This window comes from Labeo rohita, chromosome 4 (genome assembly GCF_022985175.1).
Source record: "Labeo rohita strain BAU-BD-2019 chromosome 4, IGBB_LRoh.1.0, whole genome shotgun sequence".
Lineage (NCBI taxonomy): Eukaryota > Metazoa > Chordata > Actinopteri > Cypriniformes > Cyprinidae > Labeo > Labeo rohita.
In genome coordinates, this window is record NC_066872.1 from 22,100,804 (window position 1) to 22,114,062 (window position 13,259).

General features: G+C 38.5%; 1 protein-coding gene across 3 annotated transcripts in view; it reads right to left on the bottom strand.

Annotated features, from left to right (window-relative positions):
- Window positions 1-13,259, bottom strand: part of phf21b (PHD finger protein 21B) — a 63,183-nt gene that overhangs the window by 14,334 nt on the left and 35,590 nt on the right. For all 3 annotated transcript variants that reach the window (XM_051107668.1, XM_051107667.1, XM_051107666.1), the window contains exons 3-9: window positions 5,709-5,801; window positions 4,411-4,755; window positions 4,116-4,241; window positions 3,140-3,191; window positions 1,968-2,044; window positions 1,828-1,882; window positions 1,496-1,518 (exon numbers count right to left, since the gene is read on the bottom strand). In XM_051107668.1, coding sequence (XP_050963625.1) covers window positions 1,496-1,518; window positions 1,828-1,882; window positions 1,968-2,044; window positions 3,140-3,191; window positions 4,116-4,241; window positions 4,411-4,755; window positions 5,709-5,801 — 771 coding nt within the window. The remainder of the gene's footprint in view (window positions 1-1,495; window positions 1,519-1,827; window positions 1,883-1,967; window positions 2,045-3,139; window positions 3,192-4,115; window positions 4,242-4,410; window positions 4,756-5,708; window positions 5,802-13,259) is intronic.

Here is a 13,259-nt window from a genome sequence, read left to right on the forward strand (position 1 = left end):
GCCAGGCGGCAGCGTCCCGCGGGCATAGATGCACCGCGACCGCGCGCTCAACCTGAGGGACCGCCACATAACCCCTGGCTGCCCCGCCGTCGAGGGTGGCGAGGGGAGAGGAGCTGGAGCATGGGTGAGACGAATACGGGGCCCGCCGTGTCCTCACCAGCTCCTCATGCACCTCCGGGAAGAAAGGTACTGGGGAAGGGCACGGCGGTGCCGCGGGTTCCCTCTCCAGAAACCAATCGTCCAGCCTCGAAGGATCGGCCGAAGGTGTTTTGGGCACCTCCAGACAGATCTCCTTGGCGGCTCGGAGGAGCGTAGCCGAAAGTTCGGCGTCCGCCTCAGACGGGGCGCCGACCGCAGAGGGGCGCCGACCCGCCGAGACATCCACTTCATATTCCGACTCTCCCTCTGATGCTGTAGCAGACATCTCAACCTCCTGTGGAGCACCAAAGGAGACACTCGGCCCGGCGTGCGGGGAAGCGAACTGCTTTGGACACTCGACGGGACCGCGCGGTGATGCAGAAGTCTGCGGGGCTTTGCTGGCCGGCGGAGCATTCTGCATGGTCACCTGTATGTCCCCCAAGTGCCTCGCCGCGGCAGCCGAAAAACCTTGACGGCTCAACGACTTGCCACGGGAAGGCAACGAGGGGAGCCTACTCGCGAGCGAGCGGCGGGACTTTAACGCGGCCATGGTCATGCGTTCGCAATGAACGCATGAACCATCCGTGAACGCTGCCTCAGCGTGCTCTCGGCCCAGGCACGTGAGGCAGTGATCATGTCCGTCCAGCGAGGCAAGGAAACTACCACATCCAGAAGTGCACGGCCGGAGAGACATCCCGGGAAAAATGCCCTCGACAGCCGTGAGAAATTCGCTCTTTTAGATCCCGGTTTGCCCAGGGAGAACCGCGGCACAACTGTGCACTCAATCGGGGGGCTCGCTGGAACGCAAGATGGCTCTTCTTTGCCGTGAAAACGGCGCCCGCAGGACCTCGCTGGCGGCTGCCAAACACTCTTTTAGAATAAGCTCTTTTAGTGTTGGCAGCACGCCAGCGGAGAGAGAGCAAAAAACTCTACCAGGAACTCTTTTTTCTTTCTTCTCGGCTCAGTGACGAGGCTCCGAAGCGAAAATCCAAATGAGTGGTTGCATGCCGCCATCTTATATACCCGTATGTACGGGGGGAGTGGCTCGACATGCAAATACCACTCGCCAATGTTCATTGGCCTTTTGAATAAGACTCAGAGATGATTGGACTCTCAAGCGAGTTCCCATATGTAATGTCGTAGTGAAACAACTAAAGGGGAACTACATTTTGTGTGTATGTTCCACAAAAGAAAGAAATTTAAACAGGTTTGGAACAGCAAAGAGTAATTAAATGATGACAGAATTAAATATATTTGTATTTTTGTACATTTAAAGTAAGTCAAAACCATATCTCAGAAACTATGTACATTCTTGCCACATGAGATTTACAAACACAGAGTGATGTTAAAATCGTACCTTCCAGCAGAGCTCCTCAGAGTCTAGCGTGTGAGTGAAAGCAGACAGTAGGTTAGTAGCGTCACACTGACAAAACTGAGTTATTAGAGTTAAACAGCAATGTTGGCAGGAATTCAGCAGGTTAAACAAGTTAGCATTTTGCTTTATTAGTCAATCTTTTATGTTAAAGGCACTGACAGTGTCACTGGTTAAAGAACTATTAAAACATGAGCATTTATGGTGAATATGCAAGTTCAGTTTATTCTGTTCAAAGAAGTTTCTGTGTATTCCATGCTTTATTTTTTAGCTCAACCCAACACCATTATGCTGACAGAAGTAGAAATCTATTTTACCTCTCGCCGACAAAAACATCGCACTGTTCAGGTAATTGGAGGCAAGTCGTTTGCGCTGAAAAGCAAGACACAAGATGTTTACAAATGAACAAAGCCATAAAATGAACATTATTTAAAGAAATTACAACTGGCAGACAGACCTCTGGCTCAAACAGTCCGCTGTATGCAGGGTTAGCTGTGCTTCGCCTTTTTCTCTCCTGTCGTTTACTCTGGATTTCTGACAGAAATGAAAACACCATCTGTGATGGATCTTTAAACCCAAGCATCTCACAATGAATCCTTGTCTTAGTTTTTTTTGTTTATTTGTTCAATTGTTTCAGTCAGAGTTAAGCTGAATTCAGAATAATTGTCTCCTTTTAGTGTGAATTTGAATGTAATTGGCCACAACACGCAGGAAATGGAATCTGAATTGGAAATTGGAAGTTGAATTGAAATTTGAACTGAAATCAAAAAACAAATTGTTTATTTATGTGTTTAAAATGTGTTTATTTATTCCCTGTATAATGAATTTTTTAACTGATTAGACATTTTTCCAAGATCAATACTATAAAAACAATTAACAATCATCAAAAAGTTTTACAAATAAAATAAATACTGACATTAAAAATTCTTTCTATTAATGATATATTGATATTTGGCTCTATTTTATTATTTTTTTTAAAGATTTATTTTTGCCCTTATTATGATAGGACAGATCACAGCTGACAGGAATCTTAAGTGGGAGAGAGAGAAGGGGGCAGGATCAGGAAAGGTCCATGAGCCAGGATTCAAACTCGGGATGGCCGTAGTGCAACGGCGCTGTATGTCGGCGCGCTGCCTACAAGGCTATCGGCGCAGGCAGATTAGGCTCTATTTTGAAGGGTAATTTCACTTTTTTAAAATGGGATATTCTTCCAACCTGGTCCATAAAATAAAAATTAAATAGTTATTTCTAAGATTTAATTAATATATCTAATGTTTAATGAAAATAGCTCATATGTCTATGTGTGTAATTCACACTAAATAAACTGTATTAATATGAACTACTTCTTTGAATATAACTCCATTTTATTATGCTAAATTTAAATTACATGATAATTATAATTCAGAATCTTGTTTGATACCTCAATTTAAAAAAAAAGTGGTATTCACATGTCACTTCTCGTACAGTGTGCAACCCTCTTTATGCCTTGTTTTGCTTATACTGGAGACTGGTTGGAGGACATTAATTTATGAATCATAACCTGCCGATATGCATTTCCTCCCAAGGTTGATTTTCACCCAGATATAGCAGGTTGCCGGGTGTTAATTTTAAACCCTGAATGTAACTCACCTTCTAAGTGTTCTGTAGTGACCAGGCCTAGTGCGACCATGAAGGCAATTTTCTGTAGGACAGATAAGTGAATATATTAAACAGTGAGCTACCTTTGTTTTTTTAAATTTAGTCTTTCTCTTCTTAACTAATGCGAAACACCAGCAAAGGTTATTTGGGCTAAATGCAATTTTTCTGTTACTCAAGGTACCAAATTTCTGAGCAGTTTTTATGAACCAGTCCAGATGTGGAATAGGCTTCTGCATCCCCAAATATCAAGATAAGAAAGTGACCACAGACATGATGACAGTTTCAGTCGATTTTTAGCCTTATAATCCTCTGAACGCGCACACTAGACGATTCGACCAGACCGTGAGATCACACACTTGTTGACTGTAGGAATGATTTTACATCTCACGGTGACTCACGGTGAAGATCAAACGTGACTAGAGAAGAAAAACAAATAGAAAATAAACAACGTTGTCAGCTGGCTCTTCTGGTGTGCTTTCTGTTTCACAGTGAAAAACAAAGTATAAAAAAAATGGGTGATGTATTCTGCTTTCATGGCATTTTTGTGGCTGCCAAGTTTCAGCTATAGAAGCACGCAACATCTGGTAACTGACGCTTGTTCGCTCTCACTGGGTATCACATTAGAGCCAGCCCGATCAAGAATTGTGTCGGGAGAGGTTAAATAATCATAATGACATAACAGAATCAATACAATGCAATCATACAATAGAGAATGTTTTGGAAAAAAAACTGTTTGCAACAAGCCTCGAATCAGGTCACGTCCCCCAAACGTTCGGGGTGCAAACGTTCGGGCCTTAAAATCGTCTAGTGTGCGGCCAGCTTTGGTCTCCACTACTACAGCACTGTTGTAATTAGTCTTTGCCATGTCAATCAGATGGTCTCTTCCTGTCTAAGTGCACTGGTCATGTCAAAAAGTAACTGTAACACAAACTTTTTATTTAACAGTAAAGAATGGTTGTGAGTGTACCTCTGGATCCTCCTCCTTTTTGGCTGGGGTTGAGGGGTCAGGGCTTGGATCCTTGACAGGACTGTTAGTTTGTGAGGCCGGAGAACTCTTGGAGTTGCTGGGAATCTGGGGCTGAATGATTATAACCTGGAAACACACATTAAAAATATTAAATCAACTGAACAGATATTATATAAATGCATCTAATTAACATTTGCCACAGTGTGACACTAACAGCATCATGCGAGTTCGAAACTAATTCAGCATGCTGAGCAGCATGTTTAGTAGGTAAGTAGGTGATGAAAGATCTTCTGACCTTGCTGTCAGGGCTGAAAATCAGCGGTTGCACCTTAATGGCCTCGGTTACTCCTGATACCCCGTGGGCTGCAGGCGAGGCTGCTGAAATGATGGCATAAGCTACCCCTGGACTTGCAGAGGCTGTGGATGTGCTCGGCACAGGCGAGGGCAAAGAAGAACTCTCTTCCTGCCCGTTGGACAGTCTCTTGTGACTGAAGGTGCTGTTGGCAGTTGGCAAAGATGCGCCTTGGCTCTTTGGGCTGACCACAGCCATGCTCTGCGGCACGGCCAGCGTTTGACCGGACTGTTGCTCTCGGCATGGGCTGTGGGGAAGGCTGTCTGGAATGAGAGTCTTTGGCCTAACCTAAAAAGACACAGACCACAAAGTTTAGCCTAAACAGCAGATGGTTCTTGGCTTTGGCTTGAAATATTCTAATCTCTTAAACGAAATTGTTCAATCTGATTGACATTTGCTTAGTTTCATTGTATTCTGGATGAAGTTTGGCTTGTTTATGATCTCTCTAAATGAATCTCATATGTTTAAGTCATAAGTGAATGGTTTGTGTATACACTTCTATGCGAGCACAAAGTTTTCTGGTTATTTTCACATTGGTGTAATTTCAAATGCATTTGGCCATGACTATACAAAGCTGATGATGGAGGAATTTTACTCCTGTAATCATCATTTATAGAGCAAGTGCAACTCTATAGATGTAGGTGACTTTTTTTTTTTCAGTAGAACAGTAGAAGATTTTAAGCTGAAACCATGGTCCTTGGTCATTCATAAAGTGCAAGTTCACAGCTACTGTCACTTTGTCTACTTGTATATATGTAAATACAGTAGTCAACTTTTGAAGTGAATTGAAACCTTTCATCAAAGTTGTCCTAAAATCAAAACAACACCCGTTCTTGTCTTAGGACAACTTTGATTAACTTTTTTGATCCACTACTGTATGTAAATTTTAATCAAATCTTTGTTGAAGAAAAGGACACTATATGAGTGAACTACTCAAATTTACGAATTGATTTAGTTTAATTCAATGTATTAATTAATACATTATTTAATCAATTATTGAAATAATTACAAACAATGAAACTCTCTTCAAAGAATGAAGTGTCCACTAGTAATCTCCCTCTTTCTCACTTTTAGCTGTTCCTGTTAATGATCACCACAGCGGATTATCAACATATTCCTTTGGCAGGTTTTAAAAGTGTCTGTTATGAAAATCACTGATAGTTAAAAATGCACTTAGCTGCATATAAATATAAAAAAAGGTTTCATAAATAAAAGCATGAGTGTTTAATGTTGTGTAGTACCTGAGGTAGCACACTGGGTGAGTGTCCTGCCAGCCGCTGCAGAGAGCTGATGTGAGGCACCTTTATCGGGATCGCTGTGAGGGCTCCCAACATCTGTCAGAGAGAAACCAAACATAAGGAATAGCAATCATTTCAGATTTTAGTAGGACGGAATGATGAAATAGATCTGTAATTGTGCAGTTACTTCATCTAACAGGACAGAAATGCCAGATTTCCATGAAGTGGTTCTTCTAACTATGATTTTCAGTAAATTGAAACAAAAACTGGTGCACAAACATGCTCTTGGGATTGACTCATTTCATGGCTCATTTTCAGTCATTAAGTGGTGATTCAGGTAATGACTTTTGTTTTAGTGAGGTAGTTTAACGTATTGGTCAGAATGTATCACTGGATCAGACAAATTTTTCAAGTTCAAGTACACTGATTCATTAACCCTTACGTCATTTGAAAATTCCAATCTGCATATGAAACAGCATTGAAAACAGTCAACCATACAATATCTTCACTTTTTTATGATACACACATTTAAATAATCACAGAGTAACAAAGATATAAAATCAATGGATCACTGATGACTACAGCAGCAGTCAAAGCTAGAGTAATTTGCCATTTGAAAGTAATTTGATGTCTTAAATAAAGATTATATTACATAAATAAACACTCCATGTAAATAATGGCTGAGCATGAAATATGTGTAGTCACAAAAAATGGGCGTACTACATTTGTCATGTTACTGTCATAGGACCTACAAAGTCAGTTATGTCGCTTCACTGCCATTCACAACTCCTCTCCCATGGCCTCATGGGACAGTAAAAGGTCCATTGGATGCTCAACTTCATTAGGTCATCTGGGTACTTTTTCCCTACTTTTCCCCACCCCAAAAAAAGCTTGCCACAGTCCATCGGCAGATATAGCAGAACAGCAAGGATTTTAATAATTTATTGATAAACTAGCGCTTTCTTTGTTTTCGGCTTAAGAGATAAAGTCAGTGACAGTGACTACACTGTGACTGCACTGTAGTTTTGCGCCTGTATGCATGTTTCATATGGATTACATAATCTGAGAATATTTGCTTTCTTTTTTTGTTATTTTGTTGTTCATTTGAAAGTTATGGAAGTCCGTTTCCGCCATTGAATAAAAAAAAAAAAGGTAATTTAGAGTTTACATCTCGCAATTCAGACTTTTTTTTTCTCAGAACTGTGAGATATAAATGCACAATTGCGAGTTATAAAGTCACATTTGCGGGATATAAACTCAAAACTGCAAGAAACAAAGTCAGAATTGCAATTCTGACTTTTTTTCTCGCAACTGCGACTTTGTATTTCCCAGTTCTGCCTTGTTTTCTCGCAATTGCGAGTTATAAAGTCCAGTTCTGAAGAGAAAAAAAAGACTGATATGTTCACAGAATTGCGACTTTATATCTCGGAATTCTGACTTAATTTGTCGGAATTGGAGTTTATATCATGCAATTGCACCTTTTTCTCAGAATTATGAGTTTGTTTTATGCAATTCTGAGAAAAAAAGTAAAAATTGTGAGATAAGTCGCAATAACCCTTTTTTCTTTTTTATTCAGTGGTGGAAACGGGCTTCCATAGAAAGCAGACATTTCACTCTCTATAGACATATTTTCCATGTCTGTAAAGCAAGTATATACAGAGTTTCGAAGTTTCGCACTCAAGTTCACAGAGACCAAGACTGCAGAAAGCGTATCCTGTTCGCTTAATTACTTTACAAAAGTGCAACATTTTGTTGTTATTGTGAGTGCACACAAATAAATGTAGAGTCTTTACAGATTCGAAAGATGTATTACTTTTATCTGTATGACCAAAAATTGAGGGAGTATCTTAAGTGACTGCACCGGTGCCTCTGTCATGCAGGAAGCTCGCTCCTATTCAGCTTCTACACTCTGCACAGACACTTAAATAGCACACATTTTTCTAGATTAACATTAGATTAAGCGGCCATGTTCAGCTGCTACTACATCCATCTTTCAGATGAATAGCCATATTTGAGGTTTATGATAGATAGGTGAGCATTTGTATGTATATATATATATATAACCACAGACATTGACAAACTGATTTAAAAGAAACTGGCAGAAAGCAGAGAAAGGAGAAATCAAACTCTATTTTCGCACTAATTACTTAATTTCAAGTTTAACAGTGCAGCTGGAAACTTGTTGACAGATTGAATAAAGACACATTAGATATTCAAGGTCTGTAATGTTACTTCACAGTAAAGTGTCAACTACAACCAAACATTCACCTCCAGAGATGGTCTTTTTATTTTTTTATTTTAAAATTAATGTATTAATTTAGTTTTGTGTATTTTAATATTTTATAAAGACCTTGAGTTCCAAATAAGGACTGTGGAGATTTAAAGGAGAAGCCCACTTCCAGAACAAATTTACAAGAATTTACAGATGTACTCATCCTCATAAAGAAATTATGTTTTTTGAGAAAAACATTTCAGCATTTTTCTCCCAGAGTTTGAACTTACAAAATGCAGTTTAAATGCAGCTACAAACGATCCCAAATGGTTGTAAACGATCCCAGCTGAGGAAGAAGGGTCTTATCTAGCAAAACGATCAATTAATTTCATAAAAATAATACAACTGATATACTTTTTAATGTCAAATGCTCGTCTTGTCTTATTCTGCCTGAACTCTGTTTTTTTCTGGGTCATGACAGTTAGGGTCGAAAAACTCCCATCTCATGTTGTCCCTCAACTTCAAAATCATCCTATATCACCGTTTTACCTTTTTTGTTAAGGGTGTTTGATCTTCTTTGCATGTTCACTTTGCAAAGACTGGGTCGGTACTTCTGCAGCGATGAAGGATAATTTTAAAATGATTTTTGAAGTTGAGGGAGAAAATACGATTGGAGTTTTTCAACATACCCTAACTGTCTTGAACCAGAATACACAGAGTTCAGGCAGAGCAAGACGAGACAAGCGTTTGAGATAAAAAAGTATTTAAATTGTATTTTTTTAATGAAAATAACCAACCGTTACGGTAGATAAGACCCTTCTTCCACGGCTAGGATTTACAACCCCATTGGGATCGTCTGAAGCCAAATTTAAACTGCATTTTGGAAGTTCAAACTCAGGGCACCATAGCAGTCCATTATATTAACCCCTCAGCCATACATAACATAGTATAGTATAGTATATAGTATATAGTATTATAAATACACTTAAAATATTAAACTACATTTACTTGTAAAGCTTTAGTTTGCTGTAGACACTGTAACGTCGTCCATGGCCACAGTGAGTACAGATTTTGCACTTTCTGTCCTGCTGTCACAGAGGGCTTATATAACCAAAAGAATACAAGACAGGAGTTTGAGATGTGCTGCTTTAAAATCCCTCTCAGTCACTCATCTCTGTCTATTGTGCAGTAGCGAACCGACATGAGGAGGTGGGGCAGCCTGTGGCCTGTTCCCATGACAACGGTCCGGATGAAATGTCTTGCTCCGTCAGGGCTGTGATTTTAGTAATTGCTGAATCCCAGCAGAGAGAGAGAGACGGCAGTAACCTTGAGCTGCGGCATTCAGCTTGTATTTTGTGAAAGTACTGAATTAAACAGCAGGCCTGCAGTGAATTACCCATCAGCCCCTGCAGCTGCCATAAGATAGAAATGTCAGGTGAACGCTAACAATTCTGTTCTTTCCTGGAACGTCAAAGACCGTTTGAGAATTCAGAGGCCTGATTAGACCAGTGTACGAGAGAAATGAGCGTAACAGACTCCTCACACATGACAAAGAAACAAGTCTGAAACATTTCCAGCAGGGGTTTATGAACAGTCGGAAGCTATAAAGTTTATTCTGGCCTGGAGCCCTATTATGCTCTGTAACTGTAAAATGAAGCACCTATTTTTAGATGTTTCTTAGAACATTTAAAATGCAATAGTGTATTTTTGTGGTCCACAAAGGAAATAAAGTCATTCAGGTTTTGAATGGACATCTTTAAGACGAATTTACTTGTGAAGTAAGACTTGTTATGAGCTCAAATTGTACTACCAAATTAATTCTGATTCTACAATTCATCAATCAATCAAAACTTTTCATGTAAGTCTTCCCTTGGCATTTTTTAGTAAAATGCTGTAGTAAAAATGTATATATTATATTGCCATATATAATGTCCTTGTTCAGGTGCTAAAATATGTTACTTACATTCCGAGCTAAATAAAAAGAAATAACCAAAAACCTGTAGTTGGAAAAACCAAAATAGCTCTTAAAACAGGAGTTCTTATAATATTCATGTCACATTAAAAAACATTTAAATATTTTACAACAATTTCAACAATGACTTGTCTTTCCTCTCTTACTAGTGGTCCAGTACCAGCAAACACCACATGGAGGTGCTGTGAGCAGTTAAAACACTACAGTTAATAAAACCACTATCTTCAGTTTGGCCTGACAGTTATATGGAGCATATACATTATATTTGTTTTTCCACACAGACTTAAATCAGCAATTGTTGAAAAGCACAGCTGACTTCAACCACAGAGACACACCAACAAACTTTTAAAAAGTTAACATTGAATTGGCATCTATTATTTTACAGTTTTGAAAACTCGTGCTGTACCAGAAAAATAAAAAATATGAGCTTACATTTTAGCTGAAGCAAATAATCTTTTGGAAATGAAATGAAGCAGTCAAAACGTGTAATCAGAACACCCCTCTACTCCTCTCTCCGCACATGTAGACGCTGTGCAATTCAATTAACACTTGACACTTGCCGTGTCACTGGTGTGTGGGTGTTATTAGTGATGCTTTTTGGACCGGCGTGTGCTACTGTGGCTGTTTGTAGCACAGCACCCCAATGCTGACTTATCAGCGGGGCATAAACATAGGCACAGAGCCCATCTCCAAGTACGTGGTTTGAAGCTGCTCTGTAAGGCTATACTAAACACAAATGATTGCAACATTTTGAGGCAGTTTACACTGGAAGCGTCAAAGCTGCGGATCATGTCAAAATGTTCACTAATACTGATAAATGGAAAAGAAAGCACAATTTGGGTTTTGAATGTAAACTTGTAATTTAACACAGAGTTTTAACGACAGTGTTTAGCGCGAGGTGCTGAAAACAGCAAGATGTGGCAAAATGGTCAAAGACTGCCGTCTAGGGCATGTTTACATAGGAAAACAACTGAAAAAGAGTGCAGTGAAACAAAAATACATTTAGTGCGAACCAACCCTAAAACTCTGCATGGGCTATTGTAAAATAGCAATAAAACAATTTATAGTCAATGATATGACACTTTCATTTTCCCAATCTATATATATATATATATACATATAGACACACACACACACACACACACACACACATACTTTAAAGTTAGACATAATTTCCGAATGAAAATCAATGTGACAATTTTGGGGCATAAGGTGTTTTAACTATTTAAAATCATAAAAAGACCCCAATCAAACCCACCTGACAGTTATTTTCAGGTAATTTAGAAGACTTTGATGTTTTTTTGAACTATTATATTAAGGTTGGAGTTAGTTGCAAAACAGTGGACCTTGAGTTGCATACCCCTGCTCATGACTATGTGTCAAGGTCAGTTACATAATTTTGACTTTTTCATGTTGTGACCTGCTAAATATTTATGATATTAATATTATGAATTAATAATTCTTTATATTTGTACACAATACTCTTCACTTTAAAAATAATAATAAAGATTAATATTTACATGTATTCATTTATAAAGCTATCCAAAGCTTTAAAAAAATGAGGAATACAGCAAACGATTCATCTTAAGGAAGCCATAAAATGAGAAGTGCTCACAAACATAGACCAGAATAATAGTTGGAAGTTAGAACAGGGAGGGATATAACTCTGTCTTACTCTGGTAGACTTTAAAAGCACCTAATATATATGCACACAAATGAACATAAATGGATTTTATGCCATTTTTTGAGTCACAAAATTATATGTTTCAACAATGGTAATTAAATCTATTCAAATGATTCCTGGAAACCAACATAAAGACATTTCCACTTGAAATAAGTCTCTTTTGTTCTGCACTGACATCACTGCAAAACAGCAGAGAAATACTTCTGACTGCTGCTTAACAAAAGTAAAGACATCTGTAGAAGAACGGTCAGAGGGAGGTTGTAAATAAGCAGACAGAACAACCTTTCTGTATGATGTGCTGCTGTACTACTATTTTTATGGACTCTACGAGTAATGAACCCAATCTGAGCTAAATCTGTTGCCTAATATTCCTCATTTGTGTTTCCTGTGTTGAGATATACGTTTCCTCTTAAAATAACCTTCTACATTGCTCATCTCATTTATATGTGGACACTAATAATACAAGATAATACATGCATTTTTGAGTTCTAACAAACAAATAAAATAGAACTAAAAATAAGATTGTTAGAACTCTCCAGCTTTGTAATATGGAAATTGTTTTGAAATCAAAATGCTGTAGTGATATGTTTTTAAACTGTATAATTTTACATTGTTTTTACATTTACATTTATGCAATTGGCAGAAGCTATTATACAAAAAGTGTCTTAAATTGCATTTAAGGTATTTATTTATTTTCCCTGAGAATTGAACCCTTAGGGTTGCTAGTGTCATGCTCTACTGTTTGGGGACTATAGGAAAGTCTGGCTTGTTTCATCTGTTCAAACTGCACATAATTTAAAAGCATAGATATTTGATATTTGACTAAATGCTTTTACCATCAAATTCTTCTCCATTTTGACAAGCTATATTATCTGAACAACCTAACTTTTACAAACATTACATGGATAATAAAACTTTTTTTTTTTTTTTACATTCCCTGCACGCTTTCGCCATCTGGTTCTACATACTTTATCTCATTCTAACAAATATAAATATTTGAATTTTTTTTCAGTCAAAAAATATTCTTTATAAATTAGTTTTAATTTTACTGCATACTTGTCAAATCTTATTTCATCCTAAAGACTGTATATCATTCTAAAACTTCTCAATAATTATGCTACAGTTATGCAGTAGTGCTATTATCTGACAACTATGCTACAGCGAATTTTAATATATGTCAGGAGTGGACATGAAAACATGCAACAGTCCTAACCTTTGCTGTCCACTGGCGACGTGTAACTCCAGTCATTCAAACTTTGGTAAAGATGTTGCTAATTCTTCTAATAAAACTTAAAAAAAAAAAAAAAAAAAAAAAAAAACACCCTACAAACTACTTTTTGTTTTTGTAGCTTGTAAAACTGCTTCATATGGTACTTGTGTGCTGAAATGATGCTGTTAGTATGTGCATCCACACCGGACCACAATCCACTTATTATCCGGCTCCAAATGACTGGCCAGGTGGTCTGAGATGTGTCCACACCCCCCCTACCCCCGCCCCCCACCCCCCGTATTCATCAACAAAACAAAAAGGCTGTGATTGGTTCTCCTCCTCCAGTGTGATGGGTGTTTTAGGGTTTGAATCAGTGGGCAGCTGGGAGAGCTGAAAACAGCTTCACTCTCCCAAACAATACAGCCATAAAAGGCAGTAAAACAATCCCAGCGTTCCAGCATGAAGGAGGGGGAAGG